This window comes from Microtus pennsylvanicus, chromosome 3 (genome assembly GCF_037038515.1).
Source record: "Microtus pennsylvanicus isolate mMicPen1 chromosome 3, mMicPen1.hap1, whole genome shotgun sequence".
NCBI lineage: Eukaryota > Metazoa > Chordata > Mammalia > Rodentia > Cricetidae > Microtus > Microtus pennsylvanicus.
The window spans coordinates 143,009,912-143,025,991 of record NC_134581.1 but is presented as its reverse complement, the minus strand read 5'-3'; the positions used below and the strand labels follow the sequence as shown (position 1 = coordinate 143,025,991).

At 51.9% G+C, this 16,080-nt stretch overlaps 2 protein-coding genes across 13 annotated transcripts; one reads left to right on the top strand and one right to left on the bottom strand.

The window, feature by feature from the left end:
- Positions 1–644: 644 nt before the first annotated feature.
- On the top strand, positions 645–10,482 carry Il11ra (interleukin 11 receptor subunit alpha). 4 transcript variants are annotated; one of them, XM_075967405.1, is made up of 13 exons: positions 645–1,048; positions 4,096–4,195; positions 4,430–4,490; positions 5,348–5,517; positions 5,644–5,758; positions 5,914–5,946; positions 6,055–6,221; positions 7,202–7,365; positions 8,382–8,523; positions 8,861–8,974; positions 9,086–9,182; positions 9,432–9,514; positions 10,070–10,482. In XM_075967405.1, exons 1-13 carry the CDS (start codon positions 902–904, stop codon positions 10,108–10,110), a joined length of 1,434 nt encoding a protein of 477 aa, XP_075823520.1. In that variant the 5' UTR covers positions 645–901; the 3' UTR covers positions 10,111–10,482. The 4 variants fall into 4 exon arrangements, 3 of the variants coding, with proteins under 3 accessions (XP_075823520.1, XP_075823521.1, XP_075823522.1); XR_012910082.1 differs by having other exon boundaries at positions 927–1,048; positions 9,393–9,514; XM_075967406.1 differs by having other exon boundaries at positions 979–2,980.
- On the bottom strand, positions 10,477–14,971 carry LOC142846618 (C-C motif chemokine 27-like). Of its 9 annotated transcripts, none has more exons than XM_075967410.1 (6): positions 14,848–14,971; positions 14,488–14,554; positions 14,216–14,275; positions 12,077–12,156; positions 10,838–10,970; positions 10,477–10,662 (listed from the first exon to the last, which is right to left on the bottom strand). In XM_075967410.1, exons 2-6 carry the CDS (start codon positions 14,532–14,534, stop codon positions 10,506–10,508), a joined length of 477 nt encoding a protein of 158 aa, XP_075823525.1. In that variant the 5' UTR covers positions 14,535–14,554; positions 14,848–14,971; the 3' UTR covers positions 10,477–10,505. The 9 variants fall into 9 exon arrangements, with proteins under 9 accessions (XP_075823525.1, XP_075823527.1, XP_075823524.1 ...); XM_075967412.1 differs by having other exon boundaries at positions 12,077–12,129; XM_075967409.1 differs by lacking the exon at positions 14,848–14,971 and having other exon boundaries at positions 12,077–12,152; positions 14,488–14,841.
- Positions 14,972–16,080: the final 1,109 nt, after the last annotated feature.

Below are 16,080 nucleotides of genomic sequence, written 5' to 3'. Positions count from 1 at the left end.
GTAGCTGCTCAGGCATGGAGAGGACGCCAGGGTAGCCCCAGAGGCTGCTCTCTCCTTTCTGGATCTGTTGGGTTTTTTTCCTCCCTGAGATAGTGGAGGAACAAAGGCTTTTCAGTTTATGACAGCAGATGTAACGCAGTGTTCTCCAGATTCTAAGGCAAGGTTGAGAGTTGTGAGTGACGTCAGGGAGGCTAGAATGCCTTTCTTCCTTTGTTTCCCATGGGAACTGGGTCGTAGGGATGAGAAGTCCGCACATAAAACCTGGACAAGTGACGGCTGACCTAGAAGAACCCTGGCTTCCTTTTCCTGCCTTCTAACCTAGGGCCCTTCCTCCTGAGACCTTGGAGAAATGAAGGGTGCCTGGGATTGGGAGTACTGTGAAGGTCTGGGAAATCAAAGTAGGCATCTCCCTTGACACTCCCCGGGTAGTTAGCTGGTTTCTTAGGGCATACATAAAAACCCCCAACCTTGCCTGTATTTGGGATCGCCTGAGGAGTTCTAAAAACAGTACTGGGGTCTGGATGCAACAAGCAGAGATTGTGATTTAGCTGGCATGGAATGGGACCTGACTGTTTTAAAGGTACGATACTCGACAACGTTTGAGAACTAAACCAACCCTCCGTTTCCTATCTTATCTGAAGTCAGGGCACCTTCAACAAATGCAGTCAGCTGCCCAGTGGTTCAGTAGAGGACCTGAGGCTGCGTGGACGGCTGGGAGGGGAAGAGCCTGAGCACCTTCAGGCCTGCAGTCCCGGGGAGGACAGGCCTTCACGAGAGGTATAAGGAATGCAGCTTCAGGTTTTGTCCTAGGAATCCTACTCTGGTACTCTCTCCTCTTAAGTTCCAGACGGGACAGGAAGTGTCCGGAGGAGGTGGAAGTGATTGGCAGTTGGAGGCTCCAATGGGCCGAGAGCCCCCTCTTTTCACCTCTCTCGTTCTATTGGCGCCTGGAGGAGCCGCCCCGACTTGCGGGAGCCCAGCTCAGGAGGGACCAGTGGCCGGGGCAGAGGGCGAGGGTGGAGGGCGCTGGCGGCGGCTGCCGCGGAAGGTGAGGCCTGCAGGGACCCGGGTGTGTTGACTCGCAAGTCCTGCCAAGAGGGGGCGGGGCAGGGTGGTGTGTGATCTGAAGGGCGGAGAGTGGCTGATGATCATGAGTGTCTGTGTGAGTTCGAGACAGTGTCTGTGTGTGACGATGTCAGTGTGTGGAGGCTCCGAAACTGCTGTCATCTGGTGTGTCTGTCAGCGAATGTGGCTGCGTCTGAGAGTGTGACTGTAGCTGTGTCTGCTTGTGGCACAGCAGTCAGTGGGTAATTTTTGATGGGTGTTCGTTTGTGAGAGGGGCTGTGACCACACCAGGGAATGTGTTTTGGGAAGCCCTGTGGGGTCTGCCAGTGTGAGAGTGGATGGTTGGGTTTCTATGTGATAACGTGCGACGTCAGAAGTGGAAAAGCAAGAGACTTGTGACTGCAGTGTGTCCCGTGCCCTTGCCTAGACGGTGTGGGAGTGAAGCTGTGTTCTTATATTCCGGGAAACTTCAGTTGTTGAGGGAGACTGACTTTTCTACCGGGCCTGCAACATAGACAGATCCACCCCCAGTGCACATGGCTCTCCATCTTCCCCTACCCAAGATTTGCAGGGTGGTGGTGGGGGGGGAGGTTTGAGAATGCAGCTCAGCAGTAAAGTGCTTGCCTAGCGTGAGCCAGGGCCTGGGTTGCGTCTGCAGTGCTGAGAAATAAGTCTTATCACTGGGGGCTCCTATTTGAGACAGGGCCACATGGACTCCAAGCCCCGGGATTGCTGGGATTACAGGTGTGGCACATCTGTTTTTATATGGTGCTGGACATCAAACCTAGGGTTTTGTGCATGTGAGGCGAGCTCTCCCAAGTGAGCTATATCCCTAGGCCCCTGATCTACTGAAGTTTCTGCTTCATGCCTCATCCCCACGATTATCTTTCCGGAGAGCTTTCTGTGTCTCCCTACAGCTTTCCTCCCAGGTGTCTCTGTGTTTCTGCTTTCCGAGCTGTGTGGCCAAGCCATCTCTTGGTCCCTCTGCTTGGCTTCCCTGTTTGCTCTTGTTCCTGGCCACACAGGGCTTGTAACCTTGATACTATGCTGATCTGTCACTAAGAGTTCTTGTGAGCTCCTTGTGGTGAGGAGTCGCTTTTAACACGTGTGTCTTTGTGTCAGTGGGACCACTAGGAGACTGAGATGTGTAAATGTGTCTGGGTCTGAGTGTGTCAGGGTGACTGTGAGTGATCGTATCCAAGAATATGAGTCTGAGTCTTGTAGCCGTGAGTCTTGTATATCTGGCACCAAGGGATCAAAGGCATTTCCTGGTGCTGAGGCCCAACGGGTGAAAGGGGAGAATAGAAATGACCCGAACTTCCAGGGAAGTGGGGAACTGGACTCTGGCCTTTCTTTATATTCTCCAGTGTGAGGCCTGTTTTCCCCTGGAAACACAGTCAGCTGTGCCCTTAGGAAACATCCGTTGGAGAATGGAAAGAATAGGAATGAGTGTGTGTGTGCGTTAATTTTTTTAAATTGTGTCCACATGTGTTCAAGGGAATATCTGTGTGTTAGTTCACTGTACCTAGTGAGTGCCTGAGTAAATATGGTTTGGGTGGCTCTGTGAAAACACAGTTAATCTTCTAGCGACAGGGATATAGGCAGAAGCAGCCAGCCCTCCTCTCTCCCTTGGTCCTGGCTGTGTCTCTGGCTTCCTTCTCCAGCTTGAGGGGGGAGGCCTTTTCCCTTCCCAGGCCCTGGGGTGGGAGGGAATGAGAGAGGAGGGAAGAGGAAGGGGTGGGAGGAGGGGGCCTGGCTAGGGGTGGCTAAGCTCAAGGCCCAGAGGGGGCGGGGCAGGGAATGGGAAGGAGGGGATGGTTCTGGGGTCCCAGGACTGAGTGGAGAGGAAACAGTGCTGGAGGCTGTAGGAGGAAGTCTTGGAGGCCATGGACACTCAGCCACTGTGATTATCGAGGTAGGGTGTGGCTACACGGGGTAAATGGGACTGGGGACCCTGGGGGTGGGTCAATAAGACATTCAGGGTGACACAGATATGTGGAGGCCTTATTCTGTTCTATTCTGGAGGGGTCTTCTGGTACCCCGTCGTTACTGCCTTCAGTCTGCTGCTCACCTCCAGCCCAGAGTCCTTCCTCCCAGCACCCCACTCCTCTATATGGACATTTCTCAGACTGCGTTTCTGCTGCCCCCACTGCAGACTTTTGCACACTGGCCTTTACCACCATTGCCTTGGGTCCTAAACACTGTTCTTTTAACCCCTACTTGGTGCTATGGCCCCCACACCAGGCGCCTGCTGCTGTAGGCTCCCAGCTCCCCTCGCTTCTCCGCCACCCCGACTCCATCTCCATCTGCTGGCTCCTGGCCCGTTTCTCTGCCTCTGGCAGCAGCCAGGGCATCTGGATCCGCTTAACTCTGCAGCCCCAGCCGGCACCCTAGCTCGATCCAGCCCCACAGGCTGAGACCAACAAGATTTCAAGCCAGGCCCATCGGAGTGGCCCAAGTACTGGAGTAAGAAGCCAGACTCAGGCCAGAGGCTTGGCAGCCAGAGCAGAGTTAGGCCTCCTGTTGCGATTATGGGTGCATTTGGACCCATCTTGTCAGCTCTTTATCTTAGAGTGATGAAGTCTTATCTCACTGCTGTGTGTTGGCCAGAGGCAGTAATTAGCCTTGGTCAGCTTGGGGGTGAAAGCCAGAATTCCCAGCAGCTGGACTGCACGGGTTAATGGGATAGGCTGAGCCAGTGCCAGTCCTTAGTGCCAGGGGTGGGCGCCAAAGGTGATGTGTGTGTGTGTGTGTGTGTGTGTGTGTGTGTGTGTGTGTGTAATCCTGGCACAGTCTGTTGCCGCTGGCTTTTGTTCTGGGCCCTAAGCCCAGAACTGAGATGAACTTTGTGTTTGTGTGTGTGTGCTCCCGTGTGCATACTCGTACACACACAAGGACAAATCTATACAGCACTGGGCATTTGGTGGGAAAGGGGACTTCAGGTTAGAATCCTCAGTCATTTCCAATAGCTTCGTTTCTCTCGATGCAGCTCATGGATGGGGAACTCCTAAGCCCCCCTTTTCTCCACAGATGAGCAGCAGCTGCTCAGGGCTGAGCAGGGTCCTGGTGGCCGTGGCTACAGCCCTGGTGTCTTCCTCCTCCCCCTGCCCCCAAGCCTGGGGTCCTCCAGGTAAGAAAATGCCACCCTGTGACCGCCTTAGGAGACTTACTGTTCTCACTCTGGCCCATTCCTGTGGCCTAATTTAGACCCCCCCCCCCCCCCACACACACCATTTCTGACAATCTGGGTCCCTTCTCTGGCTTGTCCCATCTCTGGCTTGCAAGTATAACTTAATATTTTGACACAGTGAAAATGGTAGGGGAGTTTAAAAGAAGTGCTTCACCCCAGGAATGCCCTCCACAGGGGTCCAGTATGGGCAGCTGGGCAGGTCCGTGATGCTGTGTTGTCCTGGAGTGGATGCAGGGTAAGTGTTCACCTACCCACTAATCTCATACAAACGGCCCTTCCTTGACCCTGCCCAGACCTCGTTTCCTCCGACACTTGCTTCTTCTGTCATAGTTCTTGCCTCTGTGTCCTCACTCTCCAACTGTACTTATTAAGTAGAAAATTCAGCCAGTGTTGGGGATGTAGCTCCGTGTTAGAGCTCCTGTCTGGCACATCTAAGGCCTTGGGGTTGATACTAGTACCAAAAATCATCACTTAGTTAGCTAGCCAGTAGTGTTTGCGTACCTGCTAAGTGCCTGGTCTGTTTATTGCAGGCTCTGAGATAACTGCAAAATGCAAGTCCTCAAGAGGTTGCATCCTAGTGAGGAGGACAGACAGTAAGCACTCAAGAATCTTGCTAGGTCTAAAAGGAGCAGGCATGCACAGGTTAGAGGAGGCACACTCCTGACCAGGCCACAGCTTGTGAAAATGCCCTGAGGTGGGACTGACCTTAGTAACAAAGAACTGAGGATAAGAATGTGGCCTGTGGGGAGGGAAGGGTGAGGGAGCCAGGAAAGGAAGGCAAAGGCTAGACCACAAGGGGCTTGATAAAGCATAAAGCGAAGGGGATTTGGATTTGGGTTTAGTCTCTTTTTGCATTTACTTTATTACTTTATCTATTTATTTTGCTACCTGGGAATGGTCTGGAACTTGCTCTGTGGCCCAGACTGGCCTCAAACTCATGAGTCTCCTGCTTCAGCTTCCTGAGATAATTGGCACGTACCACCGCACCAGGCATGGGGGTGTGGTTTATTGCAAGTGTGCTTAGAGGTTCTGCGAGGACAGTTGCATGGCCTGACTTCCTCTCTCTGTGTCATCACTTCATCTCACCTTCAGGACGCCAGTGTCCTGGTTTCGGGATGGGGAGTTAAGGCTGCTTCAGGGACCTGACTCCGGACTAGGACACAGACTGTTCTTGGCCCACGTGGACAGCACTGACGAGGGCACTTACGTCTGCCAGACCGTGGATGGTGTATTTGGGGGCATGGTGACCCTGAAGCTGGGCTGTGAGTTAGGGAAGGTGGCAGTGAGGGGCCATTGGATTCCCAAGGGGCCCTGGGACCTGAACAAGCTCTCTGGGATAGGGAGGAGCTAGGGATGCCTCAGTCTGTAGCGGTACCCTGTGTGTCTAGTTCCCCCAGCTCGTCCCGAGGTTTCCTGCCAAGCAGTAGACTATGAAAACTTCTCCTGTACTTGGAGTCCCGGCCAGGTCAGCGGTTTGCCCACCCGCTACCTTACTTCCTACAGGTATGTGTGTGCGTGTCTAGTATGTGTGCTCATGCAGCTTGGGATGCTGGCACGATATGGGTGTGGCGGGCAAGGGAGGGAAGTTCTGACAAATTCTCAGAGAAGGCAGGGGGCTCTCTTTTCCTCCTGACCTCACATGACACCCTTTCCATCAGGAAGAAGACCCTACCAGGAACTGAGAGTGAGAGGTAGGACGAGAGAGAGAGAGAGAGAGAGAGAGAGAGAGAGAGAGAGAGAGAGAGAGAGAGAGAACTCTAACTTGTGACCTATTTGCAAAACCATATCCTCCCTCCTAGGGAAAGTTCATCCACAGGGCCTTGGCCATGCCCACAGGACCCTCTAGAGGCTTTCCGATGTGTGGTCCATGGGGCAGAGTTCTGGAGTGAGTACCGGATCAATGTGACTGAGGTGAACCCACTGGGTGCCAGCACATGCCTACTGGACGTGAGATTACAGAGCATCTGTGAGTACCCCAACCCCCAGACTCCCATCACAGAGACTCCAAACAGACTCCCACCCTCCCTGCCCCAACTTCCAACTGGTCCTCTCCCTCTCGTACATAAAGAGCAAGTAGTCACAGGGATGGGTACACACGCCAGGGCAGTGGTTCGCGACCCAGTGGGTGATCACACGTCAGACATCCTGCGTATCAGATATTTACATCACAGTTCATAACAGTTGCAAAATTACAGTTATAGAGTAGCAACAAAAACATTTTTTTTTTTACTTTTTTTTTGTTCTTTCAAGACAGGGTTTCTCTGTGTAGCTTTGCCTAGCCTGGAACTCACACTGTCAACCAGGTTGGCCTTAAACTCACAAAGCTCTGCCTGCCTCTGCCTTCTGAGTGCTGAGATTAAAGTTGTGTGCCACCACTGCCCGGCACAATGAAAATAATTTTATGGTGTGTGGGGGGTCACCCCCACATGAGGAACTGTGTTAAAGGATCGCAGCATTAGGAAGGCTGAGAACCACTGCTCTGGAGGTTGCTACCACTCTCTACAAGTTAGTTGCTACTATCTTCTTGGCTGCCTAGGTAACTCCTGCTTCTAGACCCTATGCTGAAGGCAGTCCAGTCTCATGCTCTTCCTGCCCAGGGGAAAGGCTTGCTGGTCCCTTTCTCTTGATCTGCGTGTGGGAGGGGAGATGGCCATAAAACTAGGTTGGAATTTGGACTAGTGAATCTTCTGTGGATGCAAAGAAGAATCCTTTATCACTCAAACTTATCAAATGTCTGCTTATTTTATAACAAGGATAACAGATAGGTCCTGAAGCTAGATGAGTAACCAAATTTGACATTTTCCCGCCCTCCTGGGAGTGTCTGACTAAAGCGTCTTTACACACACACACAGCACACATGGCATACACCGCATACACTGTGGGAAATAGTGAGGAAGGGGTGAATACTCGTCACTCACCTTGAACTTCGTGTCTGGCTACCCTTAGTGCGTCCTGATCCACCCCAGGGACTGCGGGTGGAATCAGTACCTGGTTACCCAAGACGCCTGCATGCAAGCTGGACATACCCTGCTTCCTGGCGCCGCCAACCCCACTTCCTGCTCAGGTTCCGGCTACAATATCGTCCAGCGCAGCATCCAGCATGGTCCACGGTGAGGTCTGCAGTGTGTCTCAATCTTTCTCTTCAGGTTCTGTGTCTTGTTTTGAGATCTTGAATAGTATGTATAGCTTCCAGGCATGGGCAGGTCTCAGAAGACCCGGTTTCCCCCTTTATAGTGTTCCCAGGCTGGAGTTGCCCCTGGCAGGACAGAAACTTCTGTCCTGGGTAACTAACAATAATGCAAGCCTGTGTGTGAAGACAGAAATGGGTTTAAGAATCACTTATAGGGACTGGGGAAATGGATGAGTGTGGAAAGCAATTGCTGTGCAAGCATTGAGTTTGGATCCTCAGAACCCACATAAAGCCAGGTGACGCCATGCGCTCCCATGGAGAGATGGGAGGCAAATCCACCAGAATCTCAGGAAGTTCCTGGGCCGGCCAGCCTGGCTATGCAGCTAAGAACAGCAACCTGTTTCAAACAACGTAGACGGCAAAAGTCTTACTCCAGAGTTTGTCCTCTGACAACCACATGCATGCTGGGTTTGCTCACATGTGCGTGCAAACACATACACACCAGACAATAATAACTTCTAGGAAAGCGGGTATATCTCACCCAGAGAACCCCTCATATAAACACTCATGTCTAGCTGAAACTAGTGAATCTCCCCACAGAGTGGTCGGCATCTGTCCTGGGAGGAACCCCACTTGTTTATAATCTGCATTCAGAGCTGTCTGCCTGCAGGGTACCTTGCTATGCATTTTATATATGTTACCTCTGTGAGGTATTCACTCCTATTTTACAAATGAAGAATTCAAGATACAGAGAGACCCCAAACCACTCAGCAAGTAGCTTAACAAGGTTTTGAACATAGACAGACTGATACAATAGTCCTTCAAAGTGACCACTGCAGGCTTCCATTTTCCTAACCCCAGACATAGAATCTGTCCCACCAGCCACCCAGCCTGGCCTAGACCCTCTACCTGATGATGGGGGCAGTGTGGCTGGGGCTGGGCAGGCTCTCTACTAACAGCTTGAACCACATCCTGAGGAACCATTTTTGCCTCCAGGTCGAGCCAGTTGGCTTGGAGGAGGTGATAACGGATGCCGTGGCTGGACTGCCCCATGCGGTACGAGTCAGTGCCAGGGACTTTCTGGATGCTGGCACCTGGAGTGCCTGGAGCCCAGAGGCCTGGGGTACTCCTAGCACTGGTGAGAGACAAAGAAAAGGGCAGAGCCCTTACCCCCAAATCAGCTGTCAGCTAGACAGCTTACACATCCCCTTGTCAGGCTCCTTCAGGCATTGCTATTGCTGTCCTTCGCTATGGCCTCGGTGGCCTGCAGTCCTGTCCTCACTATAGCCCGGAGTCCTTACTGCTGCACTTGTAGACTCTATGTCTGCAAGTCTACAAGCCAGATCCCCACAAACTGACCATACCCTCTGAAACTGCTTCTTAGGCCCCCACCTCAAACTTAGGTTCTAGTCCCGGCCCTGCCTTCCAGAGGCAGAAGCTTCTAAGTACGCTTCTCAGGTTTTGTCTTCCTTCAGGTCCCATGCAGAATGAGATGTCTGATGGGAACAAACAGCAGCAAGAGGTAGTAGGTCAGGAGGACGGTCCCACCCCTTCAAGGCCATCCTTGCAGCCAGACCCAAGACCGCTTGGTAAGTTCGGACTGATTGGTAAAGGCATATGGAGGATGAAAGTCCAAGAGAGAAGGTGTCACCAGGCACAGCTAACGTTCTCTCCCAGTGACACATGGCCTTCTCCCTCAGATCACAGAGACCCCTTGGAGCAAGTGGCTGTGTTAGCATCTTTGGGAATCTTCTCTTTCCTTGGCCTGGCTGTTGGAGCCCTAGCACTGGGGCTCTGGTAAGTGAGTGCCACTGGTTCCTTAGCTGTGACCCCCCCCCACCCCAACAGCTGCTGTGATGCCCAGAGACCACATCCATTCCCACCCGAAGGGCCTCCTGCTGATTGCCTACTGAACCTGTCTGATTTGGGAATCACTTCTCCCCCAACTGTCCTTTCCCTCATGATTTTTACTCATTTCTCACCCCTTGCTAATAAATCCTCCAAAAGACATGGTCCTGGGGAGACAGCTGCCCTTTTATGCTTCAGGCTGAGGCTGAGACGGGGTGGGAAGGATGGACCTCAAAAACCTGGGTTCTTGGCACCAATGATTCCAGTGGACAGGATTCCAGGTGAGTAGCACTAAGTAATGCGTGCCCCCACTCGAGTGTCTGGCTTAAGAATTTGATGCCTTAGCAATTTTATGGGTACTGGGGATCACTGGAGTTGGGTGCTCCTCATTTTTATATCTAGGCAAGAGGAGAAAGGGTAGACCTTTCATTTTTCAGTTCTGGTCTCAGAAATGGGTCTCTTCCCTCCTGGAGTATTGGGAATACCAGGTAGCTTCATTTTCAAGGTCTCAGAACTGGGTATCACCCCTTCCCCCTTAAATGTCTTGGACAGATGTTTGCTCCTCTCCCTGACTTGAAAAATTGAATTGTATTATTACTGTGTGTTATGTGTGTGTGTATGACATGTGTATGGAAACACACATGTGCCGTGGCATATGCTGGGAGGCCAGAGAACTTGTGGAGTTCTCTTTTCCACCTTTACATGGGTCCCAGGGATTGAACCCAAGTCATTAGACTTGCTTGTCCGGCACATACCTCACCCACTGAGCACCACTCTCCCCTCCCCACACGCCGGGGACCCAGTCCTGCTGTCTGACTTGCTCCCTGCTCTTCTAGGCATTCCAAACCTGCAGAGGACCCAGGAGAACTTCAGCTGATTGCACCTGTGACCCTGTCCGGCTGGGGTGGTTAAACGGATGGGCAGAAAAGGAGGCAGAGCAGTGTGGACCCCTAAGGATGGAGGTCTCAGCTGGAAGTCTGAAGCCCTTTTCTTTGAGACCCTATACTCCAAGCTTGCTGCCAGCTGAATGCTGCCTGGACTTCTGATGTCATCCTTGAGGTGGAAGCTCACCGAGGAGTGTGTAGAGATGTGCATGTCTGCGTCCACCTGTGACTGTGCATACGTGAGATAAGGAACAGACATTCTCTGTATGTGTGTATATAGATGCTTGGAGAGTGTGTGCAGACCTTGGCCTTGGCCCTTGTGGGGACTGTGAAGAGTTGAAATAAAGAGACTGAAGAAGTTTTTGGATTGTTGTCTAATGTTGTTTTATTAGTTTTGCTGCTGGGGGCTCGAGTACATTTTCATTCGTAGTTCCAGATTTAAGTTGGATAGAGTCCCCTGGAGACTCTTCCCATGGCGCTCAAACCACCGAGCCAGGCTGCCGTTCTGAGGGTGGACACAAACAGTGCGCCGAGGCAGGTGAAGCCTGGGGAGGGAAAAGTCCAAAGCTATGCCCAGGTTTGGGGTATGAGCTTAGGTGGGGTTCAGGGGTTAGGGGCAAGAGACAGATGAAAACTTGAGGAGGCACCAGAATTAGCATTGGGGCTGGGATTAGGAGTTAGAGGCAGTTAGAGGTAGCAGGGTTGGGGGGCAGAGCTCACACAATAGCCTGAAGGTGACAGTCCCCATCGGCCTCCTGCAGTTCCACATGGAGGATCTTCCTCAGTAGCCTGTTGGGGAGCGGTTGTCTATAGAGCTGCGTACAGCAGGTAGAGCTGGAGGGCAGTGGCAAGCCTGCAGAACAACAGGGCCCTGTCTTCAGAAAGGTCTGGAGCCACAGCTGCTCCATGAAAGTTGAACTCTGCATCCCATCCCTTCTAGTCCATCCATTCATCGTTCTATACCCTCCGGGAACTTACCTGTTCCAGGTTCTGGGCTCAGAAGCAACAATATCAACAGGAGGCTGCTGGTGGACGAGAGCCCCTCCATGCCGCTCAGCCTCCTTGCTAGCTTCTTTCTCCTCCTCTCCCTACCTTTTATCTAGTTGCATTTTGCCTGGGGCACTAGGTGAGTCAGAGACAGGTGGCAATACCTTGCTTATCTTGTGACAGCTCTTGGCCTGCTGTCACTGTCCCCAGCCAGCCCTTTCTTGGACCATCATCATTTCCCAGGGGTTCCTAAGCCCCGAAGAGAGAACACTGAAGAGGAGTAGTGAGTGATGTAGGGGCTGATGCTACAGCGGCTTAGGGCAGCCATGATCACTGGGACATCTACTAATAGGCATTTACAATCATGCGCATAGCCACACATTCACCAGTCATACGTTGGTCACGTAACCTCATAAAGTCACACCCATGACTGTATAATCATAGACAAAATCATACAGCTCCAGTTATCCCCCAAAGTCCCACTGCAATACATTTGCATCTCCACCACCATCCCTCTGTGCTATAGTATTACATATTCTGACAGAAGAGTTGATGAGTGGGTAGGAACGAAAGCAGGCCAGCACTAACCTGCCTTTATCTTCTCCTCCCTACTCTCTGCCCTGGCCTGCCTACTTATAGGGAGAAATTGATAGGGCTGGGTCCCTAAAACAGACTCTCCTTGGTGAAGGGGGGAGACTTTCGCCATGAAGAGGAGGTAAAGGGTGATGGATGAGGAGAAATAAAAGCTCTCTGATGCCTGACTGCTGATGTTAAAACAGGCAAAAGGGGGAGGGATATCATGGCGCAGGTCTTTATTTCCAGCATTTGAGAGGTAGAAGCAAATCACTCTCTGAGTTTGAGCCTAGCCTGGTCTACATAGTGAGTTCCAGGGCAGCCTGGGCTACATAACGAGACCCTGTCTCAACAAACAAAACTCTCAGAAGATGAAAAGGCCCCTCCCCCAAATCTCACCTTCTTGCTTCTGCTTGGTCTTGTTCCACGGATGCCAGCTTGTCAGTGGGAGCCTGGGGGTTTCCAGACTTAGTCTCTGGCTTGTTGGAGACATCAGACTCAAGAACTAAGTTAGGTCTCTTTTGATTCAAATTGCATCCTCTTTACACTCTGGGCTTGAAGGAACATACACCTCCCAACCCAGGTTCAGAAATACCCATTTCCCCAAACTCTGAGCACCCCATTCTATTATTCCCTTCCTTCTCTTCCAGGCAAAAGCCCCGCTCATCTTGAGGCAGTTCTTTCTGGAAAGCTATAATCTGCTGGGGGTGGGGCACGCTGGTCGGGTTAATGGTCCAGACGCATAATCTGGGAACTTCAATTTTCAAGTCTTGTTCTGGATTTGAAATACAAACTGAGCCATAACCCTAAGAATCCACCCCTTATCTATACGTTGTGTTTTCTGCTCGGAGGTCAGTCATCTGTAGATAGAGCTCTTGGACTGCCATGATCTCTGGGCAGCTTGTTCTGCTATAGCTAGGCTGAGAATCTAAGTCTTGCTTCCTCTTGAAGAGGGTGAGACCCAAAGGCCCTTCTGGACACTGTCTCAGAGGCCTCTGGCTGTCTGGAAGGATGAGGCCCAGTGCTAGACAAAGCCTTTGAAGGGGTCTTTGATGCAAACACCGTGAGGAGACAGCTAAAGTTTGCACAGTTTTAGGTATTTGGAAGTAACCACAACCTAGAGGCTACTCGTCCTGAAGTTTTGATACCCGAAGCTTCAGGGTATCTCTTAATCCCTTTCTAGACCTTTGTTCCATGGCTTAGGTGTAGCACCCCCCCCCCCAAATCCCCAGGTTGTATCATCCTGTCTATTTGTTTTGTTAGCTAGCTGCCTGCTTTGTGAGCTCTTCTGGACTTGTCAATCTAGAGATCTTTGGAAAGGAGAAACATTTTCCTGGCTGTGTACCCATCTCTTCTTTGGCATCTCCAAAGATATAAAGGCCAAGCCTTCTTTTCCAGCACAAATGGCTATGGCAGGGGCTGTGCCAGGCTAAAAGTCAGCTTTGGGCTCAGCCAAAATCCAGGCTGTCTCCCCTTTCTGGTGCTGGAGTGGGTGTCTATGGGGACTCTTGCCACTGCAAGAGTTGGTTCCAGAGTGATTTGGGTCAGCAGGATAAAAATGGTGGCAGGACTCTTCTAGGGATGCCAAGTATTTTTAAAACTGGGGTCAGGGGCTGGCAAGATGGCCATGGTGACAAGCCTGAGGAACCGAGTTTGCACCCTGGAACCCATATGGTAGAAAGAGAATGGACTCTCTCAAGTTGTGCTTTGACCTCTGTGTGCACATGGGCTGTGGTGGGCAGGCACACACACACACTCGTAATGAAAAAAAAAAAAGGGATCAGACTGGAGGGAGCCGGTTTGGGGTTTTAGCTGTAGGAAAAGCCTTAGACTCTTAACCCTTGTCACTCTCTTGGGAAGACTGTAAGAGGCAGCTTCTAGGAACTGATCCTTCCTCTCGCTGACTCTGTTTGGCTAAAATGTTTTAGATTCACTCTCAGGAAGGGAAGACTCTTCAGAGATTTGGCCAAGTTCCAGCTAGAGGAAGGCAGTAACAGCTGGAGTTGTGGGAACACTGATAAGTGGGGGAAATATGTGGCCTACTGTGTGGGTGCTTTTGGGGAGGGTGTGGCAGGAAGCCAGTCACTGATAGTAATTAGAAGATGACGATAATTAGGGGCCCTTAGGAGCAACGGAGGCCTTGACATGCAAGGGCATCCTACCAGGGAGGGTCGCCCTGTGGGTAAGAAAACAGCAGGTGTGAAGTGGGATTCCCAGCACCAATGGAGGCTGCGGCGGTAAAGTCAGGAAGGCAGTGGGCGTGACTTTAAATCTTTAATGCACCGGCTGTCTGTGCAGCGCTGGTGGGGGTGCGACAGAGGAGACCACGACCTGAGCGCTGGGGAGCAGGCCTCAGGCCGCTCGACAAACAGCTCATTAGGCCCCGCAGAGGCTCCAGCTTCTGCTCCCGGGGGTGCGCCGAGCTGTAGGGCGACCCGACAATGACATGAGGCCGGGCGGGAGCTCCTGAACTCCCCCACCATCCATCCTCCGACACTAAAACTCGTTCATGCCCCCACGAGATCGCAGCCCCCTCACCTCCGCTCCCTGCGCCACATTCGCAGCCAAGGAAAAAAGTAGAAGCAGCCCCAGTAGATCCTGCAAAGAGAAGGCAGAGCCGGACCCGGAGGGGCGGGGCTGACCCACAGACCCCACCCCTGGAACCTAGCCCGCAGAGAAGCCCCGCCCCCAGGGGCTGGCCATCCGCAGCCCACGCCCCTCTAGGGCCCGCTCTGCCCGCCCCGGGACGCACACCTTCCCCCCCACCCCCGGCCTTATATCCCTCCTCCGCATCACCCGCCTCCACTCACTCCTCCTCCGCTTCCAGCGCCACCTCGTATCTCCTCAATCGCGACATGTCCCGGGCTCCAGCGGTTCCTGGGGAGCAGCATGATAGGAACACTTATTCCCAGCCGCAAGTCCCCTTCTCCATCATTCCCAGAACGAGTCTGAATAGTCCTCAGGTACCCTGAGGCGGGTGGCCCCCCGCAAGCCAAAGGCCACATCGGGACAGGATGGGATTGATGATATGGAAGTCACTGGAAGTTAAGGCGTTAGAAGGACGGTTATCTAGGGACCGGGGCGTGGAATCGTCAAGGAGAGCGGTCTGGCAGCAGTGGGGCTGGGTCATTTAGGGCCCTGGATGAAGATTTTTCAGGGGCTGGAGTCACCTGAAGGGGGGCTCAGGGGTCGGCACAGCCTAAACTCCCCGCCCTCCCTGGCTCCGCCCCGGAAACGGACCGTTAACAATTACGTCACAGGGGTACCTTCGCACTTTAGGGGTGTGGCTTTGGTATCACCCGGAAGGGGAGGAGCCAGTTTTTCGTCGCTGGAGGCGGGTTTGAAACGTTCCGCTTAGTAGAGGCCCTGGGTTTTATCACTGAAGGGGCATATTTTATTTACGGAGTTTCTTAAGGTGCCGGAGACACAGGACACTCTTTTCTAGGGGCTGAGTCAGATTTTAGAGTTCTCATGTTAGTAGGCACGAGGCCGTAATAAAAAGTGCTTTGGGGGCTCTTCTCATAGTGTCTCCCGCTCCCCGCGCCCCCACTTTCCTGACTTTGTTCCTGTCAATTACTTTTCTTGCTTGCCCAGTTCTTGAATGACCTCAGGCCAGAAGAAATAGGCCACCAGAGAGAACACAGCCTAGAGCTAGTTAGGATACGGAAATATTTCTTAGTCAAATTGTCTAATGGACAAAGGATCATCATTCCTCTAGGGCTGAGACTGTGATTTTTATTTCTTTTAGTCATTTAGTCAAATGCTATTGAATGTCTGTCTAGCCAATGCTGTGCCCATCTTAGTTATCTCAGATTTTAGCTTGTTAATAAGTGTCTTGGGAACTCTTCTTGTAACGGGCATCTAGAGTGGGACAGCTGTTGGAGACCGTCCCCCTAAGTCTGTGGAGATGCTTTGTGGTGTTACTGTTGGAACTGAATGCAGTACAAGTTGGTAGTTATACTTTCTTATTGGATGGATTCGGCATGGCTTCCTGTTTGTGGTCCCTTTTAAACTTCTCGGTAGGGGCATTAGTTTATTACTCCTTGGTTTCTGTTCTGACAAAGACAGCAGTCAGGAGTTTGGATAAAACGTATGGTGGGAAAGTGGGAAATAAGGCTTAACATCTTTTTTTTTTTCTTTTCTTTTCTTTCTTTCTTTCTTTTTTTTTTTTTTGGTTTTTCGAGACAGGGTTTGCTGTTCTGGAACTAGCTCTTGTAGACCAGGCTGGACTCAAACTCACAGATTCGCTTGCCTCTGCCTCCCGAGTGCTGGGATTAAATGCTTGCGCCACCACCACCTGGCATGGCTTAACATCTTGCAGACGGCTGGAGTTCGGATTCCAGCACCCACACTGGGTGGCTCACAACCACTTGTAACTCCAGCTCCAGGGAGAGCTGATACCT